A 12161-nucleotide genomic window follows, 5' to 3' on the forward strand; every position below is an offset into this window, starting at 1 on the left:
ATGGAAAGTTCACTTGGCAGACAAAACGGCAGTCTACGCTTAGTTCGAATAGGCTTTATCCTTCTGATGCCTTAGGGCACAGTGATAGGAAAACATGTGAGAGGAGAAAACACTTTAAACATTTAGGAAAGAAAATACCCACAAATACAATTGCTTTCCACCAGAATGTGCCTGGGCTCGCATTCCTCGCATCGCAGCCCTGCAGCCCCCGGCCTGCAGACGCACTGCCCGGACCCGCGGTCGCAGTCCCGGCGAACAGAGCCATGCGGGCTGCAGTCACACCTCTGGCAGGTGCCACCTGGCGTTCGAGGGTTCCCATGATAGCCTGGCGAGCACCTACAGAAAGGAGAATGTGCAGGGCAGAGACAGTAGTATCAATACCAGGAAGTTAATATGTAAACTAGCTCTTGCCCAAGGATAGTAATAATTGCAGCCAAATGAAATGCAAAGAAAACAGGCCCCCTAACCTCATTCTACATTTTATTACCTCAGAGGAGGATAAGATGGTCACAGAAAGTACATACACTTATCTTAATATCTGGAGATTGTATTTTGGAATATCAGTCATGCACAACCAAACTGATAATGACTTTCAAATCACTTTTAGTAAAGATGTCCTATAGCAGTGGTCCCCAACCTTTTTTGGGCCACGGACCGGTTTAAGGTCAGAAAATATTTTCACGGACCGGCCTTTAGGGTGGGATGGATAAATGTATCACGTGACCGAGACAAGCGTCAAGAGTGAGTCTTAGACGGATGTAACAGAGGGAATCTGGTCATTTTTAAAAAATAAAACATTTTTCAGACTTAAATATAAATAAAACAGAAATAATGTAAGTTATTTATTCTTTCTCTGTGGATCGGTACCAAATGGCCCACGGATTGGTACCGGTCCGTGGCCTGGGGGTTGGGGACCACTGTCCTATAGTATAAAAGCAACTGATGTGCTTAGCAATTTCCACGGGAAAACTCCACAACATACCTTTCACAATATTGTCCCTCATAGCCCAGAATGCAGGCATCACAGTGGAAATCGTGATCATGTTCCATGACACAAGTGGGACTAAAACTAAAAGAAAAACATTTTTTGAATTTTTTAAATATATAATTTCAATTCTTTCTTGTGGTGTGTGTTCATTACTCTTAGGGTACATGATACTGTCCTAAAAGTGAAATGATTACAGTGCACAGTTAGAAAAGGTTTTTAGGGCTTAAAATCTATTGGGCAAAAAGAAGGAAAATAAACACGTAATCGGGACATAAGCGTGCACCTCTTGTATCTGGAATACACTCATTAGATACCCCTCCAGCGACAGCCACGGGAGCAGTGAGAGGAAGAAGACGGATCTTATAGATTTCACCTAATCTTCACCAAACAAGGAAGCTTCCTGGGAAAAGGGTCTTGTTCTGAGGTTTAGGTGAAGAATTATCCGACTTGTGATAAGGTGATTAGAGACAGCTCTCCATGACTACGAGCAAGCACAAAACCAGCAAGGGGAAGAGAGCTGGACACGTGCTGGTGGAAACAATGGACGGTAATGAAAGGCATGCAGGAAAGGTGGGGCAAAGAAAAGCGAAGAGGGTGGAATGTGAGACTAAATGGACCTGTGCCCTGGCTGGCTGGTCCTGTCCCCTCCTGCTCTCTTCCTTTCTGTAAGATCAATAAAATAAACATTTTAAAAAATAAAGAAAATAAATGGATCTATAGGTAGGGAATTGTGTGAAGGGCTCTTTGAAGCAAAATGATAGAGCCACTTAAAGTTTAAAAATGTTTATTTATTGATTTTAGAGAGCAAGGAAGGGGAGGAAGAGAGAGGAACATAAGAGCTGCTCAAAGTTTAATACCCACTCCGATTCTGGTTCACGTGAATTCACTCCTGGACTTCAGCTTTTGGCTTCTTCCTTCCTTTTCAACAACCTCTGCCTTCACATTTTGAATTACCATTGCACCAGGCACCATCTTTAGACTCAGCTGGGAACTGCAAACCATTGAAAAAACTACTGGGGGTCCTGGCCAGTTGGCTCAGTGGTAGAGCATTGGCTTGGTGTGTGGATGTCCCAGGTTTGATTCCCAGTCAGGGTACACAGGAGAAGCGACCATGTACTTCTCCACCCCTCCCTCTCCCCTTCTCTCTCTCTCTCTCTCTTCCCCTCCCGCAGCCATGGCTAGATTGGTTCAAGTGTATCAGCCCCAGGTACTGAGGATGGCTCCATGGAGCCTCTGCTTCAGGTGCTGAAAATAGCTCATTGAGAGCATGGCCCCAGATTGGCAGAGCATCAACCCCAGATTGGCAGAGCATCAACCCCAGATGGGGGTTGTCTGGTAGATCCTGGTCAGAGTGCATGCAGGAGTCTATCTCTCTATCTCCCTTCCTCTTGCTAGGAAAAGAAAAGAAGAAGAAAGAAGAAGAAAAGGAAGAAGAAGAAGGAAGAAGAAGAAGGAAGAAGAAGAAGGAAGAAGAAGAAGAAGGAAGAAGAAGAAGGAAGAAGAAGAAGAAGAAGAAGAAGAAGAAGAAGAAGAAGAAGAAGAAGAAGAAGAAGAAGAAGAAGAAGAAGAAGAAGAAGAAGAAGAAGAAGAAGAAGAAAAAAACAGCCACTACTGGGGTAGTCTGGTTTTCTCAGCCAGTTGGGAGAAGTTCCCAGAATGTGTCACAGGGTTCTCTATCAGCCCTGCTTCACTTCTGACATTTTTTCCTCCTTAAACACTAAAGAAACAGTCTTCAGTGCAAACATAAAATATGTAGAAAGCAAAGCATGTATTTTAGGACCCCTCAGGTGCACGGCATATAGAATGTTCATAGCCTCACAGGCTGTCCTAGTAATGTAAATTTCAATTTATTTGCAGGGGCTCTGGGGATGGTTAGAACCTTTTATGACTGAAAAATTAAAATATTCAAACATCACAGAAATATGTGAAGTAGAAGGATGATATATTCCTCCAAGCATTTCTCTGAGCATATGTAACCATGGAGCTATGGATATGAATATACATATAAATGTAAATTTCTTCCAAAATGTCATTACATTAATTAGTCACGATTATTTAGGTAGCCATTTCTCCAATTTTGTACATATAGACACAACTTATTATTTTCTCAGTGTTTGTACAATATATCACTCTAGGAATGCACCACAATGTCTGTAACCAATCCCCTATGAGCAAGTATTTCAGTTCCTCCCCAATTTCTCATGAGTATAAGCAATGATAAAATGTATCCATCTTCATACACATATGCAAGTATTTCTGTGGATTAGATTACAGGAGTGGAAGTGATGAGTCAGATTTTATACACAGATTTAATACAAAACATTAATAGGAACAACAAATTTTAGGATGCTTGATAGTATACAAGGGGACTTTAGACAGTGCCTCTCATTTGGTATTCACTGTTAAGCATTGCTTACTTGGAGACAATAAGGAATAGAAAATTCAAACAAATATTAAAAATATAACTTCATATTAGTATACTAAATGTTGGTATTTGATCTATATGTGTTCAATGCCTTGGTAAATATTCTAAGCAATGATGGAATGTTATTTATGAATTATAATCTTCATTACAACCAAAGAGGACCCACAGATATTCAAACTTCCATGTAAAATCTCTGGTTCTTTTTGGTGTTCAGATTCTACACATGCATCACAAGAACAAGGTAGAACCTTGCCCGTATTTCATCACTATGTAGAAACTTCACACTTCATCAGTTATCAGTAAATATCCATTCTAACCCTGTTACCTACACTAAACAGAAACAGAATTCATTATATTATTATTCATAATTTTAATAACAATTCACCTCTAGGCACCTAGCTGGAGGCTAAAATTAGACTTCAAAACAAAATGAAAGTCTTTTCTTTAATTGGTTCCATTTTACCCCAATACCAACACATATACTTTGCTTTTGAAAAGATTCTCTTCCCGTGCTTGTGAGTAATTTTTCTTAAAATTAGCCTTTCTCGACACATAGAGAATACTAATTAAAATAGAACCCATAGAAACCCTGGGAAATGGGGTTGAGAAGTGAGAGCATGGCCCCAGATTGGCAGAGCATCAACTCCAGATGGGGGTTGCCTAGAAAATCCTGGTCAGAGTGCATGCAGGAGTCTATCTCTCTATCTCCCATGCTCATCCCCAGCTTTGGTGGTGCAGGTGTGCTAGTGCACTGCGTAGGCTCACCTGGTAGGGTGGCTGAGAGGACAGGTGCATGGAGAGCAATCAGTAGTCGAGCCAGTCACCTTCCCGTAGTACCCGGGGGCGCACACATCACAGTAGTCACCAGAGGTGTTATCACTGCAGTTCTGGGGCCCACGTTTATGTTTCAGAAGAAGAAGGAAACAATGGGGAATTGTTAGAAATCATCCTTATCTGGTAATAGTTCATTTAAGCACCACCGTGTTTCATGTCAGCTTATTCATTTTTTAATTCTTAAGGAAGGGAGGCAATTTTCTTTGCATTTGTTAAATCATGGAAACATTACCAGCTGTGCGGCCTTCATCTGTTATATAAAACTACATTTATCTGATACAGCAAGGAATTACTAATACATTCTTACAGAAAATATACACAGAGCAGCTAGCTTTTGACCTTTAAAATATAAATCTAAGACACAGTGACTTAAAAATGTTGTGAAGCACATGGTTTTACACATGAACGGGGTTCGATGATGATCCCAGGTAGGGACTTGAAAGAGCAGAAGTGAATGAATAAATGATTTAGGAAACAGACAGTGAGGGAAGAAAACACAGGGTTTTAGAGCACCGCCAATAGATTCCTGCAAGAACCAAATCATTTTCAGTTAAATTTTATGTCATCATCTGGACCTAAAATTATATTTTAAAATTACAGAGATATGGATAGCAAGACAGCAAATCCTAGAGGGAAGGGGGAGGGTGTTGAGGGGAAGGGGGGAAGGGGGTGTAAGGGGGGACACAGGGGTGGGGGGGAGGGAGTTATATTTGGTGGGACACTTGAATCCATGTAAACACTGTAAATTAAAATTAATAAAAAAATTAATTTAGCAAAAGAAAAATATTATTTAAAAATAATTTAAGCTAGGCCCTGGCTGGTTGGCTCAGTGGTAGAACGTCGGCCTGGCATACAGGAGTCCCGGGTTCGATTCCCGGCCAAGCACACAGGAGAAGCGCCCATTTGCTTCTCCACCCCTCCCCTTCTCCTTCCTCTCTGTCTCTCTCTTCCCTTCCCGCAGCCAAGGCTCCATTGGAGCAAAGTTGGCCCGGGTGCTGAGGATGGCTCTGTGGCCTCTGCCTCAGGTGCTAGAATGGCTCTGGTTGCAACACAGCAATGCCCCAGATGGGCAGAGCATTGCCCCCTGGTGGGCGTGCCGGGTGGATCCCGGTCGGGCGCATGCGGGAGTCTGACTGCCTCCCCGTTCCCAATTTCAGAAAAATACTAAAAAATAAAAAATAAAAATAATAATTTAAGCTAACAGAGCAAGTAATTCTTGATGTCTGACCCAAAGTTTGGCCCAGTGCTGGATTCTGTTTGGCGCAGTGACAGGAAGCCAACGAGCAAACTCACAAATGGACTGAGAATTTATCCTGGGTGTCAAGAGAGGAGGTAGAAAGAAACATTTTTGCATGTTTAAAACTATTTTTAAGTTTTTTAAACTAAAAATGATTCCAGTATTTTTCCTTTTAAAAATTCTATTTCTATTTCACCTGATGAAAATAGATTTTACTGGGATCAGTTTGTCCCCTAAAGCTGACACCTCTTTAGAATTAAAATATGAAACCACATCTTATAAAGAAAATATGTTCCATAGTTGTTTTAATGATATAAGGCTGAGAAGGAGTAAATAAATATTAGATAACGAGATGGGACTAAAAGAGATTTTTTGTGGTGTTTTTGATTGCTAACACCAACTTCAAAATTAAAACCTCTCCCTAACATACAAAGGATTATGATCTCCCTGGTTTTTAAGATTCTAGAGAATGAAAGACAAGCTGCCCCCAAAAGTGGCAAACAAATTAGAGCCTGTTCATGCAGTATTGGGATTCAGTGGATTCGCACCAGTTCGGCAGAACCAATACCTAATTTTTTGTTGAGTTCGCGAACCAGTTGTTAAAATGGCACTTGTAATCAGGGTTCTCTCTAAGGTAAGCCTCTGGGCAGCTGCCCAATGTGGAAATCACAAACTTACATTCCTTACTCTTTTTTAATGTTCATCTGCGCAACAGTGTATTCTAAGCGCCCCTTATAACATTCCATCCCTAGGTGAAAAAAAAAATTGACAGAACTATGCTTGTAATATTTACTTATTCATTTCATAAAACTCATTATACCTTCCACAAAATACTACATTTTAATTCCTTCACTTCTGTTACTTCAGTAAACAAACATATAACGTAAAGAAAAAAAGTGGCAAAATACCAGGGAGTTACAAGCTGTTATTTGCTTCAACTTTGTGTTACACCCAAAACTCCCTCAAGATATTATGAGTGCGCTGGTGTTCCTCCGAACAGTGAAACCAATAGGAAGCTAGGACACAGTGAACCAATAGAAAGTCGCCTGTTTCTAATATATTAAACACAGAGACTATTAGTCTAATCGGGCAGGGGTCGTCAAACTTTTTATAAAACCCGCCCACTTTTGCAGTGCTGGTCAACCTGGTCCCTACCGCCCACTAGTGGGTGGTCCAGCTTTCATGGTGGGCCAATCGCAGCGCTGTTTGGTTGCGCGGTAGGGACCAGGTTGACCAGCACTGCAAAAGTGGGCGGTTTTTATAAAAAGTTTGAAGACCCCTGCAAGGAATGGAATTCTACTCCTACAGTGAAGAGATGGTTAAGGATAAATCACACAGCTGATGATGCTCAGATAAAAGCAAAGAAAATGGCAAGTAAGGACACCAATCAAGAAGGAATATGGAAATATCTTAAATAACAGTTTTATTGTTTTGGTCAGGTAATACTTAATATTTTTCATTAATATTTAAAAACTTTCTTATAATCTAGTTTTGTGTACCTCTTTTATTGTTCTTATTTAAGGATTAAATGCAAGAAATAATAAACTATCTTTCAATATATATTGTTTTATACTTAAAATGGTCATTAGGGCAGAGAACCAGTTGTTAACTTATTTGCATCCCACCACTGTGTTTATGTGAACTGACATGTGGGATAAGTTAGTTGCTGAGGGGAGTGCACAGCGAGTACCTGTCAATTTTTCAACTGGAAAAGGGGTGAGTCCTCTCTCCGGGAAGAAGGACTCCCAGAGTCTCTGCTCCTTGTTCTCCCTAGCTCCTTCCTGGCCACCTTTCTGATCAATCACTTCTATAATAATACCACAGACTAAGTGAAATGAAGAAGGAAAAACATTATATGTGCTGGATGATAAAAACAGATCCCAAAAATTCTTGATGCCCACCTACAGTACAGGTACCCTAATAAGTACACAGGCAGCACTTAGGAGATTTTGTCAAAGGCAAGTGAATGGTCCTGCACACCACAAAAGAGATCTAACAAGTGAAGACTGAAGAGGAAGGTAAGGTCCCACGTCTTGCAAAGAGCAAGAACCCAGGTACTGAACTTGTGGAAAGAATGTAAGGTCTCAGTGTCTGGTCAGTTTGGGAGAAGCGGCAGTAACTGAGCATTGGGCACATTTTCGGTCAGATGCTGACATTCACAACTCAGAATAGTGAACAGATGCAGGACCATCACAGGTGACCACAATGTACATATAAACTGAGGATATCCGGCCAAGAAGGTTGAATATTCAGAGCCTTTGGATATGTAAAAGAATTTTATGAACTATTTTTGCAAGTTACTTGTTAAGATAATACCACTTTTCATGAACAAATTTGAGCTAGTGTCCTGTCTCAATGACTGCAAACAATAAACTATACCAACATGGGATGATCCAGGGTCACCAGTCTCAAGAAAAATCAGGGCTGCCCAAAGATGAGATGAGCTGCTGTGGGAGTGAGCTCCCCATTGCTGGAAATGTGTGAATATACATTAAATAGCCTCCTGGTATGGATATTGCAGTTTAGTCTTAAGGTCTAAAGGACTCTGACCAAAATAGAAGGTCTGTTGCAACACTGAAATGCCAAGCTGTAAGCCAGACAGTATTTTCTGCTTACAGTGGATGTGTTACAGTAATTAGCAATACCTTGTAACGACAGACATAGAATACAGATCTCCCATAAACAGAGGGAAGAACAAGAAGCAAAATGTGTTTTTTTTTTCAACACAGACCAATCTAGATTTAGAATCTTTGTCCAGTCTTTTGGCAGTATGTATACCTATTGTCCTTTTACTGCAAAATGTAATTAACAGGATCAGGGGAGGTCTCTTAGGGGTCCCAGGTCACATCTGGTCAACCATTCCCCCAGGACTGGGAACTGGAAACTAGCCATCATTGTTGATACTGGGAAGACTGTGTCACGATCTTTCATGGACTGTGTTCTTTCCTAGGTGCGAATCAACAAGTCAGTTGAAGATCTGGGAACTTTGTTCTGGTGGATTTGAGCCGGGGAAGGCAGGGTTATAATTTAATGTCCTAGAAGTACCTAATCTTGTTGAAATAGCTACAGATGCGGTTTGAAAGAACTGATCAACTTTTTTAACAGTCCATGTGACCCTTTGTCTCTATGATTGACCAAGGGACCTTCCCAGTTGATTATATCTCACTTTAAGTTGCTTGAAATCAATTCTCTTTAAATCCTGAAATGAGATTTTTCTCATTTTCTCTATTAGCACTTTGCTTCTGCCTGGAGCGTGAGCTGATTAGAGTGGATAAATTTTCTTAACAGTATTACAGCTTTTGCATCTTCACTAAGTCCATTTTACCTTGGGTGGCGGGGTTAATTCTTTAATTCCACATATACAATGGGATCAGCAAAAGTTAACTCATATCTTTTAATTGAGGAAAAACCATAAAGTACTTCAGTTTCTATACTGCTCACAAAAATTAGGGGATATTTCATCACTCCATATGAAGTGATAAAATTTTTGTGAGCCCCGAATTTTTGTGAGCAGTATAAATTCACCTGTACATTGTTTAATTAAGCAATTTCCCCTGTACAAATTGTTTTTATATTCAACATGTAATGATGCTTTTGAATAGAAGAAGAAGGCGGATCCCGTGGGACTAGAAGCCCATCAGTCCTTGTTCCTCTGTCCCCTTCCTTGTGTTTGGGCCACAACCAGGACCTCTAATGCTTCGGGTGTGTCCTCTTGGTGGGCAGCTCATTTTCCTTTGATAAGTTATTTTATCTGAGGCAAGTTAGTCCTGGCACACTTTATACAAGTTACCAATGTTTCCATAGAAGTTATTACAAAGGATGAGATTTCAAAAGTGGAGAAAAAAAAATATTAGATTATTCTATATTACCAAGAAGGCCATGAGAGCTTAAGTAAAATCATAAACACAATAGTGTGTTCTCAGTCAGGGCCACCAGACTTTGGTCTGGCTCACTGGGTTCTTTTCAGTGGTCAGAGTTTGCCTTCTGTCCCCGAGATCAGTCTTGGCTCGAGGGGAAGGGGGCTGAGAAGCAAAGGCATACTAAGACAGCCACGAGAATAAAAATCTCTTTACAAGGCAAGGAGAGGGCAATACTTAAGGCAGAGAAATAAATTTTCAACATTGGAATTAACTTATTTTAAAACTTTCAGGTGACTCTTTAAATTCTATGGTGGAAAGGCCTCCTCTACTTAGACTGTAATGACTGACACCATAATTAAAAACAAGACGCACTTAACCAGTTCCCAGCCCGATGCCCATAAACAAATTCAAGGAAGTAAAATTTGTAGAAGAATTTCCACCGGCAATCTCAGACCACTTAGCTAGAACTTTCTGAAAGAAATATATGTATATCTTATTTAGTTAAACGTAAGATCTCACCAAACCAAAGAACTGGTGTGACTTTGAACTGGAAATGTAAATGCTCCCTGTCTACCCTAATTCTAACCTTCAAGCAAAAACACCCACCCAAACAAGCATACCAGACACTTCCCCGTTTCAGGATCACAGGTATCACTGTGGTTGTTACAACTGCAGGGCACACAAGGAGCAAGCAGAAGATGAGGTCCCCTGTCGCCACCTTCTGGAAGCTTCCCTCTGTAGTAACCACGAGCACAGTCCTGAGGGGATACAAAAGAAAAGAAAATGAATAAATAACCTGATTTAAAAATGGGTAAAGGACTTAAAGAGAGATTTCTCTTAAAAAGATACACAAATGACCTACATGAGAAGGTACTCAACATTACTAATCACTAGGAAAATGCAAATCATAACCATAATTAAAATAAACCACACACAAAAAAAGTAAAACAAAATGAGACACTACTCACACCTATTGGATACTATTAAAAAAAAAAAAAGGAAAACAGAAAGAAAGAGTTGGTGAAGATGTAGAAAAACTCGAGCCCCTGTGCTTTGCTGGAGAGAATGTAAAATGGTACCTTATTGTGGAAAGCAGTATCACAGCTCCTCAAAAATTAAAATCAGAATTACTGCCTGACCAGGCAGTGACGCAGTGGATAGAGTGTCGGACTGGGACATGGAGGACCCAGTTTTGAAACCCTGAAGTCACTGGCTTGAGCATGGGGTTGCTGGCTTGAGTGTGCAATCATAGGTATGACCCCATCGTCGCTGGCTTGAGCCCAAGGTCACTGCTTGAGCAAAGGGTCACTTGCTCTGCTGTCACCCCCCTCCCCCGCCCCCTGGTCCAGGCACATATGAGAAAGCAATCATTGAACAACTAAGGTGCCACAATGAAAAATTGATACTTCTCATCTCTCTCCCTTCCTGTCTGTCTATCCCTAGCTGTCCCTCTCTCTGACTCTCTGTCTCTGTCAAAAAACAAAAAATAAAACAAAACAAAACACAGAATTACCACATGGTCCAGCAATTGTACGCCTGGGTATAAACCCCAAAGAACTGAAAACAAGGTCTTGGTACATTCGTGTTCATAGCAGCATTAATCACAATAGTCAAAAAGTGGAACGTCCTAAGTGCACATTGATGAATGAATGGATAAACAAAAATTGTGTATCCACCTACAACAGAATGTTAGAGGAGAAGCACATCCTGACACATACTACAACATAGATTGCCCTTGAAGACATTATGCCAGGTGAAATCAACCAGTCATAAAAAAGACAAATACTATCTTCTGATTCTACTTATATGAGGTACCAGGAGCAGTTACACTCAGAGATGCAGGAAATACGGGGTGGCACCGGGAACGAGGAGGGAGGGGGTATGGCGGTCGGTGTTTAATGAGTACAGAGTTTTAGTTTTGCCAGATGAATAATTCTAAAGATGGGTTGTACAGCAATGTGACTGTACTTAACACTGCAGAACTTAGACACTTAAAAATGGTTAAGATAGTAAAGTTTATGTTTATGCATATTTTACCACATTAAAAACATTTAAGGGAAAAATAATATAATAGATATGCATAAGTTCTGTTCATTACCAAGAGCTGCTTTAAAAAGCATATTTGGCCCTCGCCGGTTGGCTCAGTGGTAGAGTGTCGGCCTGGCGTGCAGGAGTCCCGGGTTCGATTTCCGGGCAGGGCACACAGGAGAGGCACCCATCTGCTTCTCCACTCCTCCCCCCTCTCCTTCCTCTCTGTCTCTCTCTTCCCCTCCCGCAGCCAAGGCTCCATTGGAGCAAGGTTGGCCCGGGCGCTGAGGATGGCTCTATGGCCTCTGCCTCAGGTGCTAGAATGGCTCTGATTGTGGCAGAGCGACGCCCCAGATGGGCAGAGCATCACCCCCTGGTGGGCATGCTGGGTGGATCCTGGTCGGGCGCATGCAGGAGTCTGACTGCTTCCCTGTTTCTAACTTCAGAAAAATATAAATAAATAAATAAATAAATAAATAAATAAATAAATAAATAAAAAGCATATTCAACTCAAAACCAGAAAAAGGATTCAATCAGTCTGCTTACCTGACACGAGAGTCCAGCTGTGCCAGGGGGACAGAGACACCTCTCTATCAGGGAGGCTACCGCCCTCTCCGCGTGAAGCTCACCAACCTTTCTGCCAACCTCCATTGAGATGTTTGAGATTCTGTGAAACCGTTGTTAAGACGTGTGAAAGGAAACACTAATGTTTAGAAAGACACTTTCTAGAACTGCAAACTATATAATGATATTTGCACATACATATATTAAATCCAAGCTTTTCTGCCA

At 41.0% G+C, this 12161-nt stretch overlaps 1 protein-coding gene across 1 annotated transcript in view; it reads right to left on the reverse strand.

The window, feature by feature from the left end:
* LAMA1 (laminin subunit alpha 1) overlaps positions 1 to 12161 on the reverse strand; it is a 196766-nt gene that overhangs the window by 56849 nt on the left and 127756 nt on the right. Inside the window, exons 28-32 of the mRNA XM_066353047.1 lie at positions 11919 to 12039; positions 9965 to 10102; positions 4179 to 4300; positions 983 to 1069; positions 143 to 336 (exon numbers count right to left, since the gene is read on the reverse strand). Coding sequence (XP_066209144.1) covers positions 143 to 336; positions 983 to 1069; positions 4179 to 4300; positions 9965 to 10102; positions 11919 to 12039 — 662 coding nt within the window. The remainder of the gene's footprint in view (positions 1 to 142; positions 337 to 982; positions 1070 to 4178; positions 4301 to 9964; positions 10103 to 11918; positions 12040 to 12161) is intronic.

Source organism: Saccopteryx leptura, chromosome 11 (genome assembly GCF_036850995.1).
Source record: "Saccopteryx leptura isolate mSacLep1 chromosome 11, mSacLep1_pri_phased_curated, whole genome shotgun sequence".
Classification (NCBI taxonomy): Eukaryota; Metazoa; Chordata; class Mammalia; order Chiroptera; family Emballonuridae; genus Saccopteryx; species Saccopteryx leptura.